The sequence below is a fragment of the Limanda limanda genome, chromosome 2, assembly GCF_963576545.1.
Source record: "Limanda limanda chromosome 2, fLimLim1.1, whole genome shotgun sequence".
NCBI classification, from domain to species: domain Eukaryota; kingdom Metazoa; phylum Chordata; class Actinopteri; order Pleuronectiformes; family Pleuronectidae; genus Limanda; species Limanda limanda.
Window position 1 is genome coordinate 11,686,512 of NC_083637.1, and position 27,809 is coordinate 11,714,320.

The window sequence follows — 27,809 nt, forward strand, 5'->3', positions numbered from 1 at the left end:
GTTATACTAACATCATTCCTCCAAGACACATCCCAGAGCTGCTACTGGGGGATCCTAGGGCTTCCCCAGGCCAGCTGGAATCTGTAACGCCACCAAAGTGTTCTGGCACAGAGTGTCTGAACTTTCTGATCTGGTTCTTTTCAATGTGAAGCTACAATGGTTGGTGGCTTCTTAATGGTTATCAAATTGGCAGCTCTTACCTTTAGTGTTCATTAGCTTCATGATCACAGTTATGGTTTCGAATGAAATCGAAAAGGAAAACTGAGAATTTGTCTTGAAACGCTGCTCTCACTCCTCCCCACAAAAGCAGAAATCTCTTAAATCATTGCTGTCAACACACGTTCACTTGCTTTTGGCTTCAGAGGTGCTGATTCTCATGCTGCCATTCTCCACTCCTTAAAATACAGTTGACTTAAGATACAGTCGCAGCTCTCTGGCTATATGGTTGCACCATATAGCAATTGCTGTGAAATCCGAAAAATATCCACAGATGTTCGTAAATGATGGGTACTCATTTTCCCCTGGTAGCTTTCCACTACCGAGCATTCCAACTACATGACAGCTTCCACTCTGAAATCTAAATACAAATATACTATTCATGAGTGCACAAAGGTGGGAGACAATTGATGTCCCATGAGCAAGTTTTTGTTTACAGAGGTGAGCATACCAGTACCTCCACCTTCGCATTTTGCCCAATTATCAATAGATTAATCAAAAAAACAAACTTTGGATGTGGTCCTCCCACACAATATCACAGGTGAAGATCTTGCAGGCAGATAATACCTTACTGGTTTAAGACAAGTGAAATTATTCTTGGCCTTTGAACCCTTGCCTCTATTATACAGTACCTTGATGAAAGCATGAAGCTGTTCCAGCTGAGAGTAGACAAAGCCTAGCTGTCTCTGCAGCCTTTCCAAAGCATGGGAACTCTTTTGGGTCAACCCTTCCATTTGCTCAGCGGCCGTCTGGTCCAATGATGCCAAAGCCTTCTCACTGGCTCCTAAGCGAGCCTGTAGGGCATGAACGCGCTGATCCTGTTAAGAAAAACAGCAGCGGGTCAGCAGTCAGAAAAATAAACAGATCAGCCACAACATTAAAGCTGGACACTGACTTTAATGTTGAGGCTGACTGGAGAATATCCATGGCCTGTTTTGGAAGATTAAATTTGTGATCTTAAACCTATTCTTTAGTTTTCTTTATTTATTTTATATATTTATTTTACATTTTATTTATTTTTACAACTTTTACAAATACAATAGTTTTGTTTTTTGGAGAGTAAGGATTTAATGCACGGAAATGGCATTTTCTTAAACCCTGTACCAAAAATGTTCCTGCTATTAATGACATACAGTGAAATATGATTTAATGCGATGACAAATAAAATTTACACATCTGCTGAATAATGTGACAATGCAGAGCTATAGAGTTAATTATACTGGATACTGATACTGATAAAAGTGAAAAAAACAACCTGTTGAGAACCAAATTTTAGTTTTCCAAAACACTGCAGTGAACATTTCAAATAATCCAAATCCTCTGATAAAGGTGCGACCAGCAGTTTAGTAGTTACCAACCTTTTTTTCCAGCTCTTCCTTCAGTTTTGTGCTGGAGGCCTCATGCTGGGTTTTCTCTGTGGTTGCAACATTCAATCTTCTCTTGAGAGATTCGATCAGGGCCTTCCTGTTATTGCCCTCTTCCGATAAAGTTTTCACCTGGAAAGGTAGCCAAAGCCAATTTTGTTATTTTAAATGAGACACTTGAGTAACATATTTATCTTACATGTATTAGTCTTTAGACTCAACAGTCCCTGTCGTCACACAGGAGACATAAATCGCTAGGCTTTAAAAAATATTGAATAATATTGAACACAACACCTGATTTCCTCTGTCAATCTATCAAAGAGCATCAAACTAATGGGATGCCATGATGACAGAATCCGCTGCATGTACCTTCTTCTCCAGCTCCTCCACTTGCCCTCTGTAACTTTTCTCCATCTCCTGCAGGAACTTCAGCCTCGTCTTCATGTCCTCCACCAGCTGCCTTTTCATGTGCACGTCTCGCTCCGTGTGGCTCGCCCTGAAACCATTAATGTGTGTGAATTCTACAATGATATCTATATTTGTCTAAAGGCACACTCACATACAGCAGAACAGCCCCTACCACACAAACACACACACACACACACAGACACACACGAAGCTGGCAGGCACAGTGTCCCCATGCAGTGCATCAGGCATGACAGCTCATTATGACAACTAAATACACTGGCATGCTGTTTGGGTTAATGGGGGGGGGGTGAAATAAGGATGCATATATAATTCTAACTGGCATATATTAGAACAAGTGCTCTTGCGAGGAATGCCGCTCTAAGTGTGACTGGGGAGTCCTTTTTGACAAATGACATTTAGAATCAGCAGTGACACAACTTGAAACACTGCAATCGAGTATTTAAATGTTTATTATTTTGTACCAGTCACATTTAAAAACACATCAGCAAGGGAACTTGGTTTGGGAGAGACTGATTATGAAGGGAATATACTCTGGTTGTTGTTTGTGTTTTGTACTGTGCAGATTATAGTTCCCTACACAGAGACATGGCCGTATTGTAAATGTTCATATCTGTTGCAGAAATGCACCACGTGTCACTTCCTGTATTGATAATCTGCTGTATAGACATGTTTAATATTCCAGCATTCCGCACAGCTATATTATGGTGACGCCTTGTTTTAAATTGGCACAGTACGTTAGCATGTTTTATTCTGTTTTCATAAAAGGCAAATATCAGGCTTTTCTATACCTTGGGGAATCGGAACAAATAGAATAAAGATCATAAGGATGCACTTAATTAAAATGCTTCTCTATTTTTTATTTATTTCAAAGATGAAGTGGATTTTCCATCTCCCAAACGCATCAGGGCTTGTGTGTTTTTAAATAAACAGATGACGCAACACTGGAGCAAATGCTTTCGTGTAAGTAAATGTCCCTGTCTCCCTAGGTGGATGAGCGCCTGAGGGCAGACTGGCTAAATAAATGTGAGCTTGTCCTATTGGAGTGACATTAAATTAAATGAGAGAGGAGTCTAGCCTGGGGACTTTGGGGGAAGTAGCGCTGGTTGGTTACCCCATGGATTTGGCCATTAATGAGAAAACCCATATTGAACCTTTCAGATGACTGTCTGGTGTTGACTTAAAGACAGAGAGCAGCAATAAGAGCCCCAGCAGCTCTCCTTTGCCTCAGTGCTAATGGCAATTAAATCGACAACATTTATTTTAGATGTTCTCTTCTTCTGCACCCCAAAAAGAATAGAGGATAAAAAAGAATGAGGGATATAGGGTGCCTCTGCTGCAGCGTAGCGTGTGATCTCTATTTATGAGCGTTAGTGGAAAGAGAGAAAGAACTCAAACTTTATCCCGATCACTCACACGTTTGTTCCCTTTGTTCTGCGCTTGTTGGCGATATTGTTCATCAAACATGCGTGTATTGTAATGATAACAGTCAGTGGTCTGAAGTGTGTGAGCGTGTGAGAGAGCGAGAGCACACATTTCTGTGTATGTTGTTAAGAATGAAGCGCGGGTGGACGTTTCATGTGGCTGATAGACAACAGTGCTAAAGATGAAAGAAGCAGCTTCATAAATAAGGCAGGGCCATAGTGCCGGATATTGACTGAGGACATGCCGGTGTACTTTGAAATTCATTTCTTTTTTTCCCCCTTCTCTTCTTTAAGGCGAAGCAGCCTTGCTCCCTGTGTGTGTGCTGAGATGTATATTTCAGAGATGTCTAGACATGCCTTTCATTCTGAGAAGGGGTCCCTCCATGGAGGCAAATGGAGTGGAAGGGTAGAAGAGATGGTGAGTTACGCGTGTGTGTGTGTGTGCGTATGTGTGAGTGTGTGACAAGAGCCTGAGGAGAGACTGAGGCTGTCGTGGAAACTCAGCTGAGGGATGTTCGCTCTGTCTGACTGTGATCCACTGGTTTCGGTCACACACAAACACATACCCACTGTGATTGTACACATGCCCTGGATGCATTATTGAGAGCGGCAGGCAGAGGACACAGCACACTAGACAAAGAGAGGGAGAGGGAGAGAAGCCAAGTCGTTCTTTGGCCCTTTCCCTCGGTTGAAAGATGAGATCCTGATGCAGAATGATGATGTACGCCTTGCACACCACTTCTCAAAACTCGACATTTTCCCTGAGTGAATTGTTTATAGCTGTACATTCTGACTGTGTAATGCAGCAAGTGCTACAGTCGGTGAACCATGTAACTCATTAGGGCTTGTGGCCCACAGGCCAGAGCGATGCTGTGTGGGTTTTAGTGTCATGGGCCAAAATGGTCCCTCCTGCGGCACACAAACAATCAATACACTGCTTTGATCAGCACTCCACCTCAGCTACCCACATATGCAACACCACACTACATGACACACAAGACACCCACATGCACACATATGCATGCACACTAATTTCCTCAGTCGTTTTTATATACCCGCTCATGAGAATATGCATAATTTGACAAATGATTCATGCAGAGGAGAGACATGCATAAATGGAGTGCAGCAGACAGAGTGCTGCCACAGGGTGGAATCAAACACTGCAGATGAGAGCTGCACAGAATGTGCAAACATGCAGACGGAGACCCGGTGGGTTGGAAAGACAAAGACGGAGAGATGGGTGAAGAAATTAAAAAAAAGGCAAAGTAAGAGACGTACAGCAGAGCATCAGTAAGAACAAAAAGCAAAAAAAAAAAGAAGTCATTTTAATGAAGAGAAAGGTGTGAAACTAACTTGTCCTGCAGCTGGCGGAGCTTGTCCTCCTTCTCCTGGAGTTGGCCTCGCAGGGCTTTGTTAGCTGCCACCTGCCTTGTGACCTCCGCACTTGCACTCTGGGGGAAGGGCACACGGCGCGGGTTTGTTAATGTGTTTGTATACGACAGGGGGTGGAGAAGGCTTTCGCGACACCGCTGATGACAGGTCATGCACAGCATGTTTCCTCATTATAGTTACAGCGGGTGGGTGCAAGGTGCTAAAAGAGGTTAAGAGGAAAACTGTATTTATAAACGTGGATAAGATAAGGGGAGTAATTAGGAAAAAATAACAATTTGCAGACATATTCTACTTCACGCTAAGATTTTTGAAAAATAAACCACTTCTACGCTTTGCTCTTTGCTTCATGAGCAACAGAGACATATGGCGCATGACGACAGGCTGGCTTCTGATCATAACACTGATGGATATTTGAACGTGCATGTTCACTTTGGTTTAAAGGGCCCCATATCCCTTGTGGGAAGCGCAGCAGTACAAGCTTTTGACAATGCGCTCACTCAGTTTGTGCACCCCCACAGCGCACCCCTCACCTCACCCTCTTGGTGTCACCCGACATGACTTCTGCGGCTGTGTGTAACGACAGCAGCAATCTGCTTGGTGACACTGACGAGCTGGCTGTGGAGAGGGTGATAACGCCCTGGTACCACTCACACCTCATTCCCTGTGATGTAGGGCACGTCTCTACTGTTATTCCTCATTTCTCATCTGCCTGACAGGTGCTCCGTAATAAGATCAAATGATAAGAAATGCTAATTCATGTTGAAATCACATGCAATTTCAGGTGATGCCAAGCGTAAATTGAAAGGCTCAAGAATCTGTGTTTTTTTTTATTTTTTATGCATCATGATTTGAAAGTAAAACCTTGAGTGTGTTTTCTTTCAGAGTGTCTTAACTCCTCAAGGACTGCAGAGCATTCAAACCAGGGAGATCTGAAAGTGACTCAGAAATATTGATAAAATACAGAAGAAATACCAGGGGTAAAACATAAATGCATGTTTAATCCAATACTTTGTGGTATTGCATAGTAAGTAAGAAACAGCAACAAAAAAATCTTGTTTTCTTCCTTTTGTTCACAAACCACTATAAATATAAATATAAATGTAGCGTTTCATTCATTTTTGTATGAAACACTACTACTTTTTGAATAAATGTTCCAGTTATTCATTGTATTATCCACTCAAGCTTCATAGTGCACAAAATTGGAAATGAACACAATCTTTAATACCATCATCCTATTAAGAGCTTTATCTCATAAGGCGTGTACAAAGCCTGAAGGAAATTCATTACCTCTGGAGTTCTATTTGTGAGAAACAAGTCTTAGACCAACTAACCTTAAGTCTAGCTTGGAGTTGTTTGACTTCAGCCTCCAGGGCCTGGGGGGCCGGGTTAGCTGGGGAGGGGATGGTTCTGCCCTGGCAGGAGCACTCTGCGTTTACAGGTGCTGGTGGAGGTGGTGGGGTTTGCTGAGGGAAAGTGATCTGCCTCCACTGCTCCAGCTCCATCTCCAGAACCTTTTTCTGCTGCTCCACACCGGACAGGTCGGAGGTCAGCTTCTGCAGATTGACCGACAGACACAATTGGTTGCTAGTGATGATAGCGCGGAAAAGAATACAAGTTTTTCCAAATAGTGATGGGAGATATGATCCTGATATTGCCAAACCTAGCTTTCTCTGCTGTCCTATACAAAAATATATTACTGTTGTAAGAAAGAAATACTCTAACTTCGGTAAGTCTTACTTGAATAAGATAAAGGCAGAGACAACTTAAATAATATGTCTGAAATAGTGTATGTGGTAACCATGGCTGAGCTATGGGCTCTGCTTTAATATCACCTCTGTGAAAGAAAAACGCCTTTTTATGCTAATTCAGAAACACATGATACTGCTGTTCAGTCAACAGGGCCTAATTCTCACAGTGATTGGCATGCATAATAAAGTCGTCCTGCAGAATCACACAGCGCTTTGGGACAGAGGGAGTTCAGCATTTGGTGAGTGGTTGGATTTCGAGTGATGAAGGATAATGGCACTAGTTGATCATAGACAACGTACAGTGTATCGATGATTTTAAAGATAAGCGTCTGAGGTGAACACTTTTAACCACACGTGTGCGGTGGAGCAAAAAAAAAACAAAAAACCTCTTTGTCTCTTTATTAAGAAAATATGAGGCAGAAACACATCTCGTAATTTGGGTTCAATACTACCACAATTAGCTGATCTGATATCATATCAAACATCAAGAATGCTTAATGGCACAAATAGGAGACATGATACATGAAGATGTATGCTGCACTCATGGGGTAAATACTGGAACACACGCAGAGCCAGACACACACACACACACACCCACAGCCGAGTGAAACCGCAGATTCCCAGGGGTTTGCTCTCTGTTCTGCATACATGGAGGTTATTGATATCTGGTTGCTGGCTGACACCTTTTAATAGAATCCCTCTTGTTTTAGGTTTCCTCTGTTCTGCTGAAGACGCACATGCCATATCCCCAGGGAAGGGGGGGTGGGAGTAGGTGTAGAGAGGGAAAAGTGAGGCGATGGCTGCAGTGGCAGTGGTGCACGGATTAAGAGTGGCATTGATGACACTTCCTGTAAGACAGGCTCTGATTTTGTAGGCCATTTTCAGCCCCGGTGAGAGATGACACTGACATGGACAGATATACTGGTGGTCCATTAGGCTGGAAGAGAGGACAGCTCTCTATCTGTCTCTCTTTTCCCACAGAGCGACAGCTGCACTCTGTTTCAGAGATGCACAGAACCTTTCTGACAGTGTCTGTGGCAGTCAGTGAGGCCCAGACCGGAGCTGCTGGAGTTAGCACTTTTGAATATTAGCTCCCTCTCTAGCAACATGTTTTGTATAACTGATTTTATTACTGAGCGTAGTCTTGCTTTATATTTTTAACAGATGCCTGGTTCACTTTAACTGCCTCAGCTCCTCTTATAGAAACTTCTCTACCGAATATTAACTTTTTATCAACAAACAAAAAAAGAGGGAGTGAGAATACCACTGTTTTCAGATATAGTTTTCCCGGCACTCAACAACAGCCTGTTATCACTGTGACGGTCTACAGGCTCTGTCTAGAGTTCTGTTTGATTATTTATTTTTATCCCTCGTCTTTATTTTATTTTGTATTATTGACTTTTTTTTCTTGTTTGTATTTTGTATTGTTTTGTCTTGAGAAGCACTTTGGGGTGCAAGAAGGGTACCATGTAATAAAGTTTACTCAAGTTACTGTGCCAACTCCGTAGTCACTTTGTATTCCTCCTGCTGGCCAGACTCTCTATGTGGTATGTGCTGCAACTGTCATTAAAATGTAAACAGTGCTACAGAGCTTTTTAGGTTTAGTCTGTGATGTCTGATGCACTCCCTAATCCTGTGATAATCCCGGCGCCTTACATGTTAGAGGAGGGGAGGACATTCCACACTTAAAGAGATAAAGATGGGAAAATTGGGGGAGACGGCGGCCCAGTGCACCGAAGAGTGAGGCAAAAGGGAGAGTACCGATAATGAGTGAGGTTGATAATCCAAGCAACCAAAGGAGCCGGTATTTAGATTATATGCGTGACATTTCTACGAGGAGGGTGCACTTCACCTGTCACCTGAGCTTTTTAAGCTTCTTATTACACATTAAAGGAGAATTCCAACTGATTAGGCCTCATTTTCAAAGGTTTTGGCCTGTATTAAATACTGATGATAATATTAAAATCAGGGAATATCTGCAATAATAATCCCAACATAAAACATGAGTGGTCACATGAGCTGACATGTTTTCAACAGACTTTAATACACCTTATCTTCAAGAGAAAATGAAAGTAAATATTTTAAACATTCATAAAAGATCATAGACTGACTTGATGAGGAATCATAACTGGTCATTCACTTCCAGTTTTAATATATATATCAACCATTACATTCGGTTATTGAGATATTTAAACGCTCACAATCCAAACTCATAGAAAAAACACAAGAACAGGGGAACAGAAAAGGAAAATAAGGGAAAGCAAGTAAGAATGGAAGGAATAAGGAAATAAGGATTTGGGCCTGGAGGAGACGAGGAAGGAAGCAACAAGGGGAGGACAGAATGGCCAAAGGATCAGGAGACAGAGCAACACAAACAAGTTCCTGTGAAACTGCCATGCTACTTCTCACATGATGGCCCCTGTGGAGGCTGTCCTAAGCCAATTACAAGCAGAGGGTTTTAGTTAGAGAGTTGGCCCGGACCGGCTGGAACGAGCCCAAAGTCCATCACCTCTTGCCCTTTCCAGAGAGGGCAACAAGACCTGGCTTTGGCCAGTCGGTTGGCTGAAACTTTCTCTGGAGGAGTGGCATTAATACTGCAAGGAAAGAGGAAACAAAAAGGAAGACAACAATTCCCTCTCTGTCCACACATTCACACAACAGTCTGTTTTGTGTGTGTGTGTGTGTGTGTTTGTGTGCCTTTACTGCTGTGTCTGAGTCTAAGGTCTCGTTGGGCCTCTGCAATCAGATGCCCGGGTAGGAGCACAAGGGCCACTTCCTAGGTAGCAACACTATGAGGGCTGCACTCATGACCTGTGTGTACAAGTGCAATATACTTTATCTGTACTATTCCACACAGTAAATATACAGACATACAGACACATGCACCTAATCAGGTGTCCAGTGCACCTCCACTGGCTGCTGCTATGTCTGAATCCACCAAGTCTCCTGCCTCCTATCGGATTAACGACTCTGTCTCTCTCAGTGTTGGTGTGTGTATTTGTATGTGTGTGTGTGTGTGTACATATGTTGGTGTCTACAAGGAGGCCCTGACAGGAAAGATACTGTTTAGGGGGCAAAGTGCTTGGTGTTTTATTTATAATCTATACCAAGTCTAAGAGTTTCCTACCTGGAGGCAGGTAGTAAATAACTCAACGGGCGTATGGCACTGGACTCAGTCACCTTGTATTCGTCTGTGCACACAAGTGCATGGATTTGAAGAAATGTAACAGCTAGTGACACAGATTGTTGTGGAGAGCTGGCTCACTGAAACATTCAGCAGGATGAGACAACAGCCGAGTCGGAGAGGGAGAGAGAGAGAGATTCTCCCTCTCTCTGCTGCTCTGTGGTGCTGACCTCCACAGGCGAGGGTAGGCCTGTCAGCCACACTTATTAAGCATGATAAGGGCAAAGGACCTGCTACAGCTGCACTCTCAGCTCATAGCAAATACGAGAGAACCAGAAAAATAAAGACAAAGAGAGACAAATAAGAAACTTCCCAAAGCTTACAACAGGCTTTCCTCTTTACTCATCTCCCTGTGTTTTCTCCCCAAGTTACCTGTGTGAGCTGCTTCCTGCTGCCGAGTTTCTCAGTGAGGGAGTTGAGCCGTGCCACGATCTTCTCATTGGCCCTCCGCAGCTCTTTGGCTGAAAGCACAGCATCTTTCCTGGCACCTTGCAGTATGTCAATGTGACGCTGTAGGGACTCTACGCGCTGCTGCAGAGCAGAGGAGGAGGAGCAGCGCTGGGTCCTCAGCATCCTCTTCTTCCTCCACCTCCTTTTCTCTCCTCTCGTCCCTAGTTCCCAGGGCTCATGCTGTTTATCGTCTAACAGGAGGAAGTACATGCAGACGCCTCAGAGTTGACAAGAGCACAGGAAAATTCCAAATCCCTATTTAGAAGCTACTGCTGGGAGTTAACAGCCGGGTGTGAAGGAGTCTGTGTGTATGCAACAGTGAAAACTGAGATATATTTAACAACCTGAATGATTCACATTTTCCATTTATACCCACTTGAGGAGTGTCAGATTCTTGTGAAAAAATAACAAAACAACAAAGCTTGTTAACTTCTGAAATACTTGTTTCTGATCGACAGCATACATGCATTGAATGTTTATCCAGCTTCAATTAATAGTGGATTAGATTTTTCGTAGTTTTGCATTGGTACTAAAAAGGAAAACGTCTCTTACCTCGGGCAGGAACATTGGGTTGTTTTCTGTGAGATTCAGCTTCTGGGGCTTCTGAGATCCGTGAACACCTGTAGGACTAAAAGGAGCCGCAAAGTCAGAGACAGTTATGAAAAGCAGCTGTTTTAATGTAACACAACCGGTTGACATGTTACGCTTCCTGAGACGCGGCTCATAATGACACTGTGATCACAGTGTGTGCTCAGTTTAACGCGACAAGACAAATCACCCTGTGCTTTAATAATTCACCTGAGCGTGTTCGACTGACTTGGAGTTAAACGCTTGGAAGCACACTTATTACTTCTGACAGATGCTTGCAAATGCCGCCTTTGTTCAATCAGTCTGAGAGCTCAGATTCACTCCTACAGTATGACGAGTGTGTGTGTGCGAGTGTGTAATCATTTACACTCATAAGTGTCGATGCAAGACGCTACGGAACTTCACCGTTGTTTGTAGTGACATCAAAGAGCACTCCCCTACCCCCCGTCCTCTCTGCCTGTTTCCTTTGTACAGGGTCAGATAGGATTTGATCAGTGCCAGGTTTGATCAAACAGTGCCATGTGGAGAGGAGCAGCGAGACGAAACCTTTGGTTTGTGACATAGCGCGGCGTGAGGGGCCGGGCTGTCATAGCGATGAGCCCGGAGGAGCTGATGGGCACATTTAGCAGATCTGGAGTGGGGAAAAGTAAAAGGGGATCTGAGACTAGGGGTCCTGACAGCTCCCTAGCAACATTTACAACAGCCACCCTCTCTTCCTCTCCATCTTCTACCTTGTTCCCTTCCTTCCAAAAAAGAGAAATGGAGAAGAGAAAAGGAAAGTATCTTTAGAAAGGTCCCTGCTTTTTCCTCTCTTCATCTCTCTTCTTGACAGACATATCTCTCTGGGGCTTGGAGCTGCCATGTCCTGCTGTGAAGTGGTTTGATGTGGACAAGAGTAAGGGTCCAGGCCTATTGATTTCATGGCGAGAAAAGGAGACAGAGAAGAAAAGAGCATCTGCAACCAGACATGAGGAAGACTTTGTGATCGCAGGAGGAAAAGGAGAGGACACTTAAAAGATGCATACATTGGCACGAACGAAACCATGCAACAAAGCACAATGGAAAAACAAAAAAATGTATCATCAGGGAAACAGTTAATTGGACAGATATCTTCTTAACTAATTGATAAATTGTTTGCTTCATGAAATGTGAGTGAAAGAGTTAAAATAGTAAAAAAAATTGTAGACGTCCAGTAAAGTGTTGTATATGATGAAGACAAGCATCAAGAATGCACATTTCAGAAGCAGCAACAAATAATTCATTCAGAATTATTGAAGATGGGGCTGGTAAGGTGTTTGTAAAACCCTTGCACGACTGACCAATCATTTTATTTGGACTGAATGAAATGATTGGCTTGTATCGCTGTCTGTCACAACCCCCCCGCCTGCCAACACGCACTCCGTCCGTGCTCTCACTGCACAGGGCTGAGATCTTCACAACCCAGAGGGACACAAACCGCTCAGGCAGAAACGATTGTCAGACGTTTACGAGCGAGTCACAGAAAAGTCAGCATGTGGTAGTTGTCACACAGTGCACGTTCTTGTGTTTTGGAGGCGCGGCTTTGACGAGAGGACCAATGGAGGCTGGTGGTTGTATCTGTGGCATATTTTGGTAGTGTAGTCTGCTCTTGCAAGCTTCTCCAGTATGACCTACCCAAGCTTTAACTGATAAACAAAATAGCAGTTCATTGTATGGGCTAAGTTTTCAAAGTCAATGGGGTGCTATTAATCCTAACATTTTCTATGGCTTTGATAATGTAGCTTAACATAATTGAGCACATAGGAATCTTCTGAATTAAATTACAATAAATGTTGGTTAAATTCTGCTGGCAATTTTGTTTTGTATAGAATCTCAACACATCATCTTCACTCATAAATATGGAAACCTTTCCTCCGAATATAATGAATATCACATTGCAACCATTTTTACAGAAATAAATTAGATATTTAGGATCTAGAGGTCAAATTTGTACACAGTGCTGATACAGCTTATGATTATATAACTTTATTATTTGATTTAAGGATGAGGGCAAACCAACCTTTCGGTTTGCATGTTGTCTGCGAGGTGCTTTCCCTGAGGGCGCACTGTCGAGACTGTCCAAGTACTCCTCACCGCTGTCACTGTGGAGAAAGGTGAGAGGGGTTATTACAGACCAGAAGCTGAACCCACAACACTGGTTCTGAAAGTACCACCCTTGAACAAAAAAACAATTTACCATTTATGGTTGATTTAGTTGACATCAGGCAAAAATATGTGCATTTTGCCGCCCCTCCCTCCAACAGAAAATCAATGTCCCATCCAATTTCTGAGCTAGAAGTGTAAATGTGGGTGTAAATTAAGTGAAAAGCTGCAGAGTCGGGTGCTGATAGTGAATGCATCAACATGTATGAGAGCGGCTGTGGCCTTCATTAGCCCTCTGTGTGTGACAGACGTGTGTGAGAGGCACGGCTGAGCGGAGCCAAGCAAAGTTGCATCTGATGGACACACGGTAAGGGCTTCCTGAGGCACACACACACACACACACACACACACACACACACACACACACACACACACACATCCTCAAATACACACACATACTCACACAGGTTTATTGACAGTGACCTTTGATGTGAAGGTGGAAGCCAGTGACATTTACGCTGGCGGGTTTATTAAGGTGGGGCCTGGGAGAAGCAGCAGAGGTAAAGACCACAGAGAGAGGATATAACTGGTACTTGACAAGACTGGGGGCTAGTTAGGGCTCAACCTGGTCTGGAAGGGGCAGAGGGACTTGCTGATGATAACTAATCACCACCACCAAGACCCCACAACTAAGAAATTATGCATTTGATGAAAAACATACCCTGTTTTTGCTGGTAAGATTTCTAAAGTTTGACATAAATTAAGCCATGTGAATACAAATTTAAATCAATATTTTTATTAATTTTAATATATACCATATTCAGACTGAAATGAACAAATACTACATTCACTATGATACGGTTAACATGAGGCCAATCAGTCATCAATAATTAGTGTAACTGAATCCACAGACTATTAAAGTTGTCTCCTGAATGTGCTTCCATATATCATATAGTAAAGAATGCTGTGCTGGCATTTTAAGATGATGCTTCAGGGGATTTGTGTGCCTGTGTATAGATACTGTACATAAAACACAGATCTGTGCATTAACAGGCTGGATGCAAAAAACGGTGCAAGTCAAATACAGACACAAACTAAAGAGAAACTTGAGTACTACTCAGCTGAGCACATACTGTACCTCCGCCAAGGCCCAACAGTATTAAATCCAATCAGGCTCGATCAAATTTCATTCACTCAAAGTAATCAGTCCCCTAGATTTGCCCGATTTTTATCCATAAATATTCATGAATTAATCTCTGGGAGAATGGTGAAAAGTTTGAAAAAACGCCCCACCTTGCAATGGTAAAGAATGTAATTTTTGTTTTTCTGGATTTACACCCTGATCTAAATCTGCACCAATATTTAATTGGTTGTTCCCTGACCCATACCACATCCTATCAACTATCAAACTAGTTTTGTTGAAATCCATCCAGTAGTAATTGCATAATGTTGCTTACAAACAAACAAACCAACCCAACAAACAAACAAACACACAGGGGTGAAAACATAACCTCCTAAGGATATGATAAGGATGCTTCCAAGTAAACAGAGGGAGTCAAGGAGCGAAACACCAAGCTTTTGAATAAATGGAAAAAAACCATAGTAATCTCTGAGCCAGATCCCAAAATCAAAACACCTAATGAGGGATTATCTTTAAGAACAAAAGGGCCTTGATTTCCTCCAAAAAAGTTCCACAAGATTGAAAAAAATGTAATGTTTTGTTTGGTAATTTGCCATCCTCCTGTAATGTAGTGTCCATCAAGAACCTCTGTAATATATAAACACACCACTTCCTTCTAGCAGAACTACTCAGTGAGATATTCTCCGAACCCCCTGCTCGCCCACAAAACTGATGATCCGCTCAAAATGGTCAGTTTCCTCCAGCAAGCTCAAAAATTCAGAGAGCGAGCCAGAGGCAGCGAGAACTAGAAGGGGGGGGGGGGGGGAAAACAAAGACTTGGCAGTAGCCTTAACGAGTCTGACATCTTTATTTGACACTATTAGGGCCAAAGCTCCTTAGGCAGAAACACTGTATTTCCGGCAGCGCCTACCAGAGACACTGCTGGAGGAGACCCCTGCGAGATACCAGACGCAGGAGGCTTTACAGTAACAAATCAGTTGACAGGTGCCTTAAATAAGACAACATCTCAGTTTAGACCCCTCTCTCGCAAATCCACTTAGATCCTCCTCTCAGGTAAAGCGTATATTAGACTGCTGCTTATTAGCTACACGGAGAGGCATTAGGAAAGCAGGGCATAGCTGTACCCAGTCCCCGTTAAACAGCCTCACGTGGATAGAGCCGGGGATTAGAGTCAGATGAATTAGTTGGTGAAGAGATGGTGAGTTAGTGGGACAGAGCAAAGAGAGTGGAGAGAGAGAGAGAGAGAGAGAGAGAGGGAGAGGGAGAGGGAGAGGGAGAGAAAGGGAGAGGGAGAGGCATACACGGAGAGAAAGTGAAGGGAAATAAATATCAGCCATAGCTCTGAGTGTTTGAAATCAAATCATTCCGACCATCACTCAATAAATGTTGGCTCAGTGGCTTTTTTGCATAAAACATACATGAAATAATTACTGTCGATGGTTCGTAATTTAGAGGGTGTTAAACAGCTTGTAGACATCTGGTACTGAGCCGAGTAGGGTCATTCAAAATGTATCTAACTAAATTAAGGCACGGAGAGGAGAGAGGAGGGTGGGTAGGAAGGGTTTGTGTGTTTGTGTGTGTCTGTTGGTGAGTATGCATATGTGTGTTGGGAGCGGGATAGAAGGGTGGCTGGAGGAAATAAGTGAATTGCGAACATTCGTGAATTGCCATGCCACTAGATAACACAAACATGACTAAACATGGAGGCATTGGCTGCTGTGTGTGTATGGTTGTGTGTGTGTGCGATTGAAGGTGGGGGCTTGGTACTTGCAAGGGGATCCTTAGCGCTGTCAAGGGGGGGTTAGTGAATGCACAGGACCAGTAAATTAAATCAAACTGCCAAACTGTCAATTTCAAGATAGCGTGACTAGTGCATGAAAATGGCATCACCGGAAGGTATCAAGGCTGCGGCGGCCTCCTTATCCCTTGGCTTTCCTGGCATCGGTTCAACTTTTTGCGGAGAGGTGGCTAATTTTGCATGCAAATTTCAGTCAATAAGCTCCAAGCAAGGCATCCCAGGATATTTCAAAGGATCTGACAGTAGTCCCCCCCCCCCACCCCCCTCCTCTCCCCTACTCTCTATCATTCTTGCTCACATTCTTCTTTTGGCTTCTGAATACCAACTAGACAGACGATGAAATTCAATCACCCATTTGCTTACGCTTTGCATATGCACAGTGTCCCCTCGATGCAGCGTGGCCCCCCCACAATTCTGCCAACCCGCCCTCTCCGCTCCTACCACCCTAAAAATAATGAGGCGGGAGGCAGGAAGAAGAAGTGTGTCTGTGTGTGTGTGTGCGTGTGTATCATTACCTATCTACGCTCATGTCCTCCCACTCGTCCTTAGTGGGACTGGGGCTGCGGCCTTGCCGGCTGATGGCTTGATTGGGGCTGACTGCTCGGTGGCGGCGCTGCTGTGGTGGACCTCTGAGCCGAGTTGTTTTGAATTTAACCTTGCTGCTAATGTTGCTAGCGATCCCACCTGCCCGCACTGGCCCTGCTGCATGGTTCCTGTAGAAGTCCCTGGCTGCTCTGAGAATCCCCAGCTCCTGTCTCAGCCTCAGCAGCTGAGGATGAAGCCTGGTAGCCTCTTTCTGAGACGCAGCCAGCCGGGCTTCGACAGCCATGATCTCGTTGCGGTGCTGCTCCCCCTGGACCAGGGCCTGGTCCTGGGCTGCCTCTTCACGAGCAGCTTCCTGGGTCCGCAGGCGATCCAGGGAGGCTTGGAGTCTGTGGCAGTTGAGGGCCAAGTCTTTGTTGGCCTCAACTAAGTGTTCTTTCTCTTCCCTCAGACTCTCTGTCTCCGCGTCCAGGGACTTCATCTTCCACTCCAGCTGCTCAATCTGATGGAATCAGAGATACATTACAGGGCCACAGTGGTACAACATTGATTTTTGCATATCTGTCATTTTTTTAATAAATTCTAAAACTCCTTCACACACGGGTCTTGAAAACAACGAGTCAAAGTACATCCTGTTGTTGTTCAGGTGGAAATTATAGTGCCTGATTTGACCTGCTTGTGGGAGCATGCATATGGAGGCTTTCCTCTCCACTGACATTTTCTAACAGGGGGGTGTGCCAGCGCATGCGGCTTAAGGCCGGCGCATGCTTCTGCGTTTTCACGGGCCCGGAGACGCAAGAGCCCTTCCGGGCCCCTCACGGCCCTTCTTACGTCCTTACGTGCGTCGGCCAATTTTTCTAACTAGACGGCAAAGCCCCGCAAGCGTCACCCTGTGATTGGTCTGCTAACTACATCATTTCCGGAGTCGCATTTCCGGTTCATGCCCGGAAACCACGGAAGATTTAGAAGAACGAATATGGACCAAATAGAAGAGCACTTGGCAGAAGAGATCCGACACTATGTCCACTAGTATAATCCGTCACTAACCGGCGGATTTTTCCGCCAGAAAGAGGCTCAGAGGAGCCGCCGTGGCGATGTAAATAAATCGCTCTTCTTCGTGCAACACAGGAAGAAGAGCCGACTTCGACAAAAAATATTACTGCGCCTAGTGTTCTGGCGGGGAATTGCATGGCAACACGCGCAACGGTTGGAAAACCATGAATGAGAACGAGTCCTGCGTTACAGCTGCGTGCCTGCTGGCCCCTGACAATGCAGAAGCATGCTCCGGCCTTTATGCTCTGTAAAAGGCTGGACCAGTGAGAGGGGGTCAACTCTCCCCTCCGCAGCCTAGCAAGATCATGGGCATCTGACTGGCACCCCCTTACCCTGATCACCCCTAACTAGACAGCAACCAAGAACACTTAGTCTGTTTGTTAGATCTTTGGTGGAGACTGTTTAAGAGAACAGTGGATGCCTGCTGGGTTTGTGCCTCCAGGCAATTTTTCCCTTTTATTTGGCTCTCAGTCTGCCCGCTGGTGAAGCCTCGTACCTTTCAAAAAATATTAGATGGCCATCCCTAATCTTGATAATTCACTGCTATGAAAGTCAAAGGAGGGGGGGGGGGAATATAAACTTATTAAAGCGTGGGTTTTAAAAGCATGCTAGCTACTAAGAGCTACTATACAAAAATGTTGTATTCTCTGCGAACTTAATACACGTTCCTATACTCCACTCCAACAGTTTTTATCTGTAGTAACAACTGGAATTGCTTTTAACTTGTAAAAAAACCAAAACAACGTCCTAGCTGACTCTTGACTTGGAAATTAGCGAGTGACCAATCCTTCCAAGAGCGAAGAACACTTTCAAATCGTTCTTCATAGAGTAAAACCAAAGTGTTTGAGAGGCATTGTGCTTTAGTTATGGCTCTGTCGGGTTTCTTTTATTGGCAATGACAAGGAACACTTAGTGATGGCATAGTGCTGTACCTTTTTAAATGACTGTTCCACTCGTTCGGCAGAAACAGACGGCTTTTTCGGAGTGCTGCTTTTGACCTGGCGTTCCTCCACCACTTTGTGAAGCAATTCTGCAAAAGGGAACAAAGCTTGTTATTGTGACATGATTTGTCAAACTCGGGCTGCTCAATCAATAGAAGGATAATAAAGAGGGTACATTAAATCAATTAGCATTACTAATGTGTAATTTCTGTCTTAAGGTCCAGGTTCTTCTTCTTTTTTCAATCAAATCAAAAGGAACACACAATCCCTAATGCTTAAAGGTCTGGGAAATCTCACGGCTAAAAACCTACCTCAGGTTTCTAAAATCTTATCAGATAACCTTTTCAACCAGATTAACAGAAAGGTGTTTTATTTAGTAGCCCACAAGGAAATAGGAAAACACTGTTGAAAAGCACACACACACACATTGGTACATGCAATGGGCAACCTCTCTCTGGAGATCTTAAACAAACGAAGAGAAGTGCTTAAATCCCTTGTGGACGCAAGCCCCAGGCTGCACTGCTTTGTAGTCCACTGTGTTTCCCCAGTGGACAACTAATCTCACCAGACTAACATGCTGCCATATTCTGAGAACTTCAAATGTGGCCTTGGCAAACATATGATTTAGACTTTACAATAACAACAGAATAGATGCGGGAGTCAAAGTGTATGGGGATTTGATTTTCACATATTCATGTGCGCATACACAATCCAGGAGGCCTCAGTGTCACCGATGTTTGACATACAGTAGATACACCTGCAGAAGTTGGAATATCTTTCCTGCTCACCTAGATGCAAAGGGCAACACAAAATAATACACAACTTTCTGCCTTTCATTCTCGCCTGTTAAACATTCATGACAGAACGACCAAAAATAATTTGTACAACGAGGCTGGAAACATTAAATATTCAGGACCTTGACTTTTAGGTCAGTTGATCTTTTGGAGAGCGAGTGGGAAAAAAGAGGCCATAGGAGGAGAGAGTAAAGAGAGAGAGGGGTTATGCTGTGAGAGGCTGCTGCTTCTTTGCTTCACATTTGACACTTTGCCCAGGGAATTTTGTTACTTTGAATTAGGCTGTTCTTTTGTCTTTCCAGCATGTCACAGTCAATCAAACGGAGCACCAAATAGGACAGGAGGGCTGCCGTGTTCGCTGGGTACATAACCAGGTTGGGAGACAATTATCCAGCTCCCGGGCCGGTGGCTTGGGAGTTGGCACCTCAGCACTACCTTGATAAGAAGACGTGGTGGCTCCCTAGTCACCCACTGTTGGAGGAGGTCCTGGCACTGCGGCATACATTAACGTCCCTCCCACGTCTCCTCATGGGCTGCAGCTCAAAGGCCCTGCTCCTTTCATCTGCTGCCTTTCGTTAGTGTGATTCCAGTGTTAGCCATCAAACCGCTATGCCTTTGATCAGGTCACAGAGGTTCTTCAGGAGTAAATGTTGTGGCCATTCGCAACGTTTATTTTAAATGACGTCGGGGCTCAGTTCCTCTTGTTGGCAAACATGTTGACACAACCGACATTTATTGATTCACAAAGTTAATGATGAAATCATCTTTGCCTTAGTCATCAGTCGGCTATGCAACTTATTGACTTTCACAATTAACAACTGCGATCAATACATTTTCTATCACGATCCTCAATGATTTATTTATTTGTTGCATTTTTTAAATGATTTATTAGATTGTGTCCTTTAATATAAAATACGGCAGGCAATCTAAAGCTTTACTGTGAATCCAGATAGCACACGTGTTCCCATTCATTGTGAGACTGGTCATTGCAAAGTTTTGTTATTATATTTCAATCCTGTGGCAAAATAATTCGCTGTCATTCATGTCAACATAATATGCAGTATCATCCCAAATAAAACGTTATCCATAACTTCATATTTTATGTTGTTTTGGGACAGAGAGCATTTTTAACATTAATACAAAAAATACACCAGTCCTGGGGAGAACATTGTGTAAAGTCACTGACCGTTTCAAATATCAACACACGTTTAAGTTATGATTGGCATTTATTTTTGTGAATCTAGGCGTAAACAGTACTTCACAGTTTAACCTTAAGTGGATTCATGACAGAAGCTGTAAAATGTTTGGTGAATAAGAAAGGTGCTTGTATCACATTTATATTTAGAGACTATTTGCCTGATAAGATATAAAACTTATGTGCCCCTTCTAAGGCGCCTTTTATCCTGGTTTTCCTGACTAGACTGTCAATAGGAAGACAATCCCCTATTTTAATTATTGCCACCCGTTAAATCACAGGCTTGCATCTCCGACAGACACCATCATTGGCTGTGAAGAAAATTAAAGTGATCGAGGACAGATTTGTTATTGAACGAGTAAATTAAAGCCACCGATTGCAGTGGTCGGCGTCTGACAAAAGGATGTGGAATCAATTACAACCAATAGGCTTTTTAACTTCGGGAATGATGTATTCAGACAAGATGAACACTACTTGATCTTTCAATCAATTTGCAAGGAACTGATCAAGTCTTAATTGAGTTGTCCTATTAATTCCACTGGGAGGGATCTGATTAATTCCGCTCACTGGTACACATGGCCAGGAAGTGAGGGTAGCCTGAAGGTGCTACGGATACTTTTTGATTGGCATGTGACATTACATTCAATTTAGGCAAAAGATTTACAAAAAAACACAAAGGAAAATAACTTTAAACAGTCATCACCATTCAGTTATTTCTTTTGTCTCCAAAAGAGCTGTCATACAAAGCAAAAGGGGCTCACCTTGGTGTTCACTGGTAAGACACAGGTGGAGCTCCTTCACTGTGGCCCGGTCCATCGCTGCCTGGACTCGCAACATGTCCATCTGCTCTTCCAAGCCGGCTCTGCAGTCACACACATTATAAACCTTTCCTCAAATAACAATTAAATATATTCTCCAAATACAAATTCCAAAACAATAAAAGATGAGAAATCAGTACCAACACGAGAATAGTAAAAATAGTATATTTTTTAAAAATCTGGATTCCTCTGTGGAATCCTTTATTCGAGACACTTTTGATTTGTGTGCACTGGCTTCTATCCCAATGGTAAAGACAACACGGTGAAGAAATCAGGTAATTAAAATGGTTTTTAATTCATCTGAAAATCAAAGTGACATGCAACATGAAAGGCCAAGGTGGGAGAGTACAGTGTGCATCTGTGTGTGTATCATCACAGACAAACAGAGTGGAAAGAGTGCCCAATTACCTCTGTGCAATTAGCTTGATTTCTGCTAAAGGCTAATTACGTGGAGCCATGCTCGAGTCTTTGCACTTTCAAGTTATTATTAGGACCCCAACAGAAGTCTACTGAGGATACACATGGCCCACAGAGGCAACCACACCTGAAACACACACCTAATTCCCCTCCCCTCTGCGCCACAGAGTCAGAGAGAAAAACTAGAAACAAGCCGCTGCTGCTGTAGTGGCCTTCTTCCCTCAGTTTACCTCATTACAACAGTAGGTCTTTATTCTGACCGACTTCTTAAGGGAGGTGGTGAGTGCATCGTGCATGATACACTCTGAACTATGTAAAAAAAAAAAGCCATTTGTGGTTATTATGAATTGTGATGAGGATAATGGCAATTAACTTAAACGAGACACTTTTTAAACCAATCTTATTTTGCAAGATCAACCGAGAGATTTTTCAATATGCCAAGAAAATGACTTGGGAAAATTATCACCATAGCACAGGGAAGGGGAGTGATTAGCTTTTTAGCCCACACAGTACAGCAGAGCCTGGTCTAATGGCTGACCGCTGCTTAAATAAGTACACAAATGACTCTCCCTGAGGGAGGTGGAGGAAGCAGATGGATATGTGTCGCTCGTGTATGGATTTGCCTCCATAAATGAACTCAAGTCGATGAGGCACCGGCACTCGTGTGTGGAGGTTGTTAATGGGACAAACAAACTGAAATATGCAGTATGTGGTCGGAGCCTGTTCCATCTCGTGTTTCTCTTTTATGCCTTTTTGGATGCGGATAGTATTGACGCTAATCCAAAGTTCAGATGCAAAACATTCAATTTTGTTGAAGGATAAGCATATTTTCTTGGATGAAGGAGGGATTGGATTGCAGATGTAGTTCATTGGCCAGGGGCTTCCAGTTTCACAACATCACACTCTAGAGATGGAGGACTATTGCATCCTTATTCAGTAACACTCGCGTTGTTGCAGTTTGTGCTTCAATCTGCTATAAAAAACTAAATTAACACATCGACAAGTGGGGGTGTTGCAGGAAGAATTATTGAGAGTAATAGCTTCAATATTTGCAAAGACAACATTGTGTACTCGAGGCAATTCCAAGCCTGAAAGTCTGGACCAGGGTCTGAAATCATGTCTCTGTTACATTTGGTTCCGGTTAGTTTTGGTTTCATATTGGATTTTATGGAGCAGAATCTTGTCTGACCTCCTGATGTCATCACTTACATGGGCTGCATCTAGTACATGGTAGTAGATGCTTCTGCTTCCTCTATTGTTTAATGATGTTTTCAGTTTGATCTGGACCGAGACCACCTTCTTTGGTTGGAATGCATTTTGGCTTATTGGTCTGAATTCTGGTCTGAGGAACCTTTCACTCCTGTTATTTTTTTGGGGGGCACTAAACTGAAAAGTCAGACGACCAAACAAGACCAAAAAATTATTATTTTATTTAAAAAATGTATCTGGTTTCATGTTTATATTTTAGACTTCAGTTTTCTAAACTTGCATTGTGTGAGTCACAAAGTTACAGAGCCAGGAGTTTTGTTTTGTATCAAAACACCAGATGGCATCTGTCAACGCATTTGTTTAACAACTTGGTCAACATGTTAAAATTCTCATTTAAATTAACCGTTAATACGAATACACATTTCCACAGTATGTACTGCCTTTTCTTGTTTCCATAGGTGACACAACACATTTCGAATCTATTTCATTCTTCACTGCACAAAACTGTATTCTTGGATGGCGTATGCTCATATCTTCCCTTCCAGTCTCACTCCTTGCACATTGCTTCCTCATGTGAGTACATCATTTGATAAACAGATGCTTACTATTTTCACGCCACTGGGGTCCTGATGATGGGAAAAGAGCAAATTTAAGAATCCAAAAGGATGTTTAGGCAACACTGTAAGGCTGTGGTAGCACTGAGATAAATCCCAACCTGAAGGAGCTACCTTTAAGATCTGCATCACATTATAACTGCCTCAGAGTGAAACAAACTCCAGAGGTTAACCCTGCGTCAAACTATACCTCCAGTAACCTGTAGTTATGTGAACTTGAACTATGTTTTCCAGTCATAGTCGAGCTATCACTCTGGAAAGGGGGTTCTCTACAGATTCACCTCCTATAGGATACACAAAGTATTTTATTTAAATCTGGATGACAAATCAAATGAAGCTAGCCACAGTGTTCTACTCCCTCTCAACTTGCCACGTCACCTAAGGCAGAATAGTCAGCGAGTATAAAAGCAAAAGAAGATTCTTGGCAGAAACCAAAGTAAAATCAACAAACGGGTGTTTTGTTTGGTAATGATGTGGTCTGCAATAGAACTCCGTGGCTCACTCCGCATTTCTGGCCCTGTTTTAAAAAACATTTGCACATTTGAACTTCCGCCCTGAGTTATCCACTCCATGTCATTTGATCTCATCCCTACCTGGGCTGCGCCAAACACAGCTTAGAGCGCCAACTGCCAGCCTCCATCCACAAGGGTGTACAACACAACATCATCTGCAGCCATTGTGCTTTCACACGCCAGCCCTCCTTTTGGTTTCTTGCTCGGCGCATAAAAATACACGGGTAGAGCAGGGAATAGGGTGAGAAAGCGAAAACACCTCTGGCATTTTTATCACAGGGGAGAGATTCTTGTTTGTGTGTGTGTGTGTGTAGTGTGTAGTATTCCCTCATGGTTAAAGTCAAGCTAGAGGGCTGTTCATTCATAGAGGGAGTTTGGGTGGATAAGCCACTGCTGTCAGCAGAAATGGTGACTGGTGGAGTTTACATGGCTCGGTGGTGTGTTTTAGCTTTGGGCAATGTAGCGGCAACAGCAACAGTGAGTCTTTAAGAGGAAGGTTCACAAGCCATTGATGCAAACGGTAAATGGGCATTCATGTAATAAAACCGCTGGTGGGATCAACCTAGGACGTGCACACATTTCCCTGTTTAAGAGGGATGGGTGTCACTAGGTATCCTAGTTTAAAATAAAACATGTCCTTGTAAAAATAAAAACATCATATATTTATAATATTATAGTATTTATTAGGTTGGCCCTGTGTCATACCTGCAACCTGTCCCCTTTCGTTTGCCTGTTTTCAGCTGGGATTGGCTCCATGCACACCACCACCCTCAAACCGTACAGCTGATGAATGAGTGAATGAATGAAGGGATGGATGGATGATTTATATATTAGCACATTCCCTTCTGAAGGTAGGAAGTTTATTCGTGAGATTTGGTTCTTTGAAAAAATAATCCTTTGTTCTAATTCCATTTGCTCTTTTTATTCGAACAAACCCCGACTGGAAGGCGCACTGAAGCTTGCATCAAAATTAGTAAGTGTTAAGCAATTTTTTTGAACGCAATAATTAATTTATCAAATAATTAATGAAGGAAAAACCTTACTTGTCTGAATTTAAATCATGAATAAAACATTCTGTTTGTGTGTGTGTTTGAGCAAATGTGTCCCTCCTCCAACTAAGCCCTGGTCCAGGGGGGGCAAAAGACTCATTACTTCTAATACCTTTTAGCAAATCAAGATGAAACTAAAAAAATATGAGACGCATCAGGGTAAACTTTATTAAACTTAATTAGTGTCAACGTCGCTTACTGGGGAGGTTCACATCCATAATGGTCACTCTCTGCAGAGGAGGTTTCACTGCTGCTGCAGAGCAAATGATCTCAAAGGCTTTTTCCCCCAGTAATCGCTGGCTAATTTATGCTTTGATGTTGTCTGAGCATAGCATCTTAAATCTGAGGATGCGCTGCATGTGTTTATTCTGTTTATGAGGCCTAAATAATCCCTGCCTCTTTTTGCCAACAGACCTTTAACAACAATTAACAAGCATGGACATGGAGTGCTGCAGACCGATGCGTAATGAGGCAGATAAAACGACCCCAAGGCAACATTTCTAGCCCATCCTGCACATTGTTACTTGGCAAGAAATTTCAATCAAAATCAGTCTTGGTGTCCCAAATATATTTTGTCCCTTTTGCCTTTAAAAAACGGTGAAAGGTTGAGAGCTTGGATGCTTTTGTGTGGAACACGATCAGTGCATTATTTGATGACGTTTTTTCTGCAATTTAAATGTTTGGTGAATGAACCATGAAAGTAGAAATATAGCATTATTGTTAAAAGTTGATATAATGGATTGTTTGGTATCAGTACATGAAAACTGATTTCAAGTGGTTACTTCATTTTTAATCCAGAAGACTGTCTGAGTTTGTCATGAATAAATTCATAGTTCCCTAAATGTTGTATATCAAGGAAATCTTTTCAGTTTGTGTAATCTTGCTTTTACAACACATACAAACAAACCAACATATAAAAGGATAGGGGAAAAAATAACCTGCTTGGTTGAGGTAATTAACCTCTTTATAATTATTATTATTTATTTTTTTCAAACAAAACCTAAACTATATTTAATAATAATCTGACAAGGGATTAACCTGATTGTTTAGAACTGACCACTGTGTCTAATGTACGTCATCTTCCAGCATGTGAAAAAGTCACATGATGTCATCCTTCTATTAAATTCGTATGAGATATTTCAGCCATGCTAAATCCGACCAGGTCAACTGTGCTGTTTGTCTGATGTAGAGATCTCAGCTCAGATGTGAAGTGGCAGCTAACACAAGCTCACTGACATGCTTGGAAATTGTTCGTCCTCCCGACAAGTAGTTCATGCTGCAGGTGCATGCTCTCATTTTTAAGTTTGAGTTATTGAAGAATAAACAATTTGTTGCTTATTGCATCCTTAAGTCATGAAATTGAGCCACAGGGAGCCAGTAAATCAGCTAAAAGAGCAGCGAAACAAACCTGTTTCACCTTCTTCCTTAACATCTCATTCAAGAGCAGAGATTACAGGGGGTGCCTGGGCCTTATAACCTTCTCTTAACACTGTTGGGACCCACTGAGCAGGAGTTATCCCAGCAATATTAATTCTGGGAAATGGTCATTTGGGCCTCAAGACACTGTTTTACAAGTGCTGCTGTCGGAAGAGGTGATAGGGAGCATCTGTGCGCAATCTCATGACAATGAGGAGGAGAAATGAGAGACAAATGGAGTTTAAACAGAATCTCTCCTCTGAAGCCTGCCACTAGGCATTTACAGCTTTATAAGGGGTCTTTATTTGGCCCTAAATTCTTCCGCTGCCAGGAGTTAATTATCCATTAGTGGATCATTGCTAGCACTTATCTAGCATAACCTTCACAAGCACAATCATTACAATACGGTCAACGGAACAACAAGCTATAACTGCTTGCCCCATGAGTTCCCTTGCAGTTTTGCTTGCAGAAGCTGTTGTTGTTATGTTACTGTCATATACCAACTTTTGCCCTCTCTATTGCCTCTGATCAGAATTTTGCAACCAGAACCCTTGTTGTTCTCTGTTCCTTTGAAAAAGAGACGGGCAATATGCTTTTGTTTAGTTTAACACACTGAGCTGTGCATTTGTACAGATGTGTGCCCTGGAACCGAGAGATTTTTAACAGCCCAAGTGTAGAGATCCTATCCAAGTTTACTTTGCACCAGCCACCCGAGTAAGGAGGAGTCCTGGGGGCGCGAGTGGAGGAGATGAGGTGAAGCTGGTCAGGGGCACATGAAGGGGATCAACACTAACCCCGGAGGACAGGCCGGTTACACAGTTAGAAGAGACGCCAGGCGCTTACCATCCCTCGTGGTTTCCCTCGCAGGTCAGTTCCAAGGACCCTGCATGCTCACTGTGGTGTAACCCCCCCCGCCCCCTCAGGCCCCAGCCCTAGACCAGCCAGCGCTCCGCTCTGCTCAGCTCAAGTTGTGGCCGGGCAGGCGGGCAGGCAGGTGGATGGACATCCCTTAACAGGCAGCATCGGCGGCACTGGGGCTGCTAGCCTGTAATTAGCTCGGACAGCTCAGGCTTGGAGAGAGGCAGCCGGGCTATATCATAATGAGCTCAGCTGGGATTAGGAGGACAGGGCAGGGGGGTGAGCAGAGGGGAAAGCAGTGGAGGGGGGGCTGGGCAAGTTCCAGAATTCTGGCCTCAGCCTACTGCAGCATCACGGAGGGCCGGAGGGAGGCAACTGGGAAGGCAAGTAAGAGGAGAAGAGGACGGCACCGAGGCATTGGAGAGAGGAGGGAAGAGGTGAGGAGAGGTGAAGGCTAGGGGAGACAGGGGAGAGGAAGACTGTGGCTTTAGGCCAAGCTTTGTGTAGCATCATACCAGGTCAGTGTTACTGGTACTGT

General features: G+C 43.3%; 1 protein-coding gene across 1 annotated transcript in view; it reads right to left on the reverse strand.

Moving 5' to 3' along the window:
- cntln (centlein, centrosomal protein) overlaps positions 1-27,809 on the reverse strand; it is an 81,351-nt gene that overhangs the window by 17,674 nt on the left and 35,868 nt on the right. Inside the window, exons 13-23 of the mRNA XM_061094327.1 lie at positions 21,140-21,240; positions 18,381-18,478; positions 16,368-16,897; positions 12,831-12,912; positions 10,757-10,832; positions 10,127-10,395; positions 6,154-6,375; positions 4,784-4,881; positions 1,950-2,076; positions 1,575-1,712; positions 849-1,034 (exon numbers count right to left, since the gene is read on the reverse strand). Of these exons, the coding sequence (XP_060950310.1) occupies positions 849-1,034; positions 1,575-1,712; positions 1,950-2,076; positions 4,784-4,881; positions 6,154-6,375; positions 10,127-10,395; positions 10,757-10,832; positions 12,831-12,912; positions 16,368-16,897; positions 18,381-18,478; positions 21,140-21,240 (1,927 nt within the window). The remainder of the gene's footprint in view (positions 1-848; positions 1,035-1,574; positions 1,713-1,949; positions 2,077-4,783; positions 4,882-6,153; positions 6,376-10,126; positions 10,396-10,756; positions 10,833-12,830; positions 12,913-16,367; positions 16,898-18,380; positions 18,479-21,139; positions 21,241-27,809) is intronic.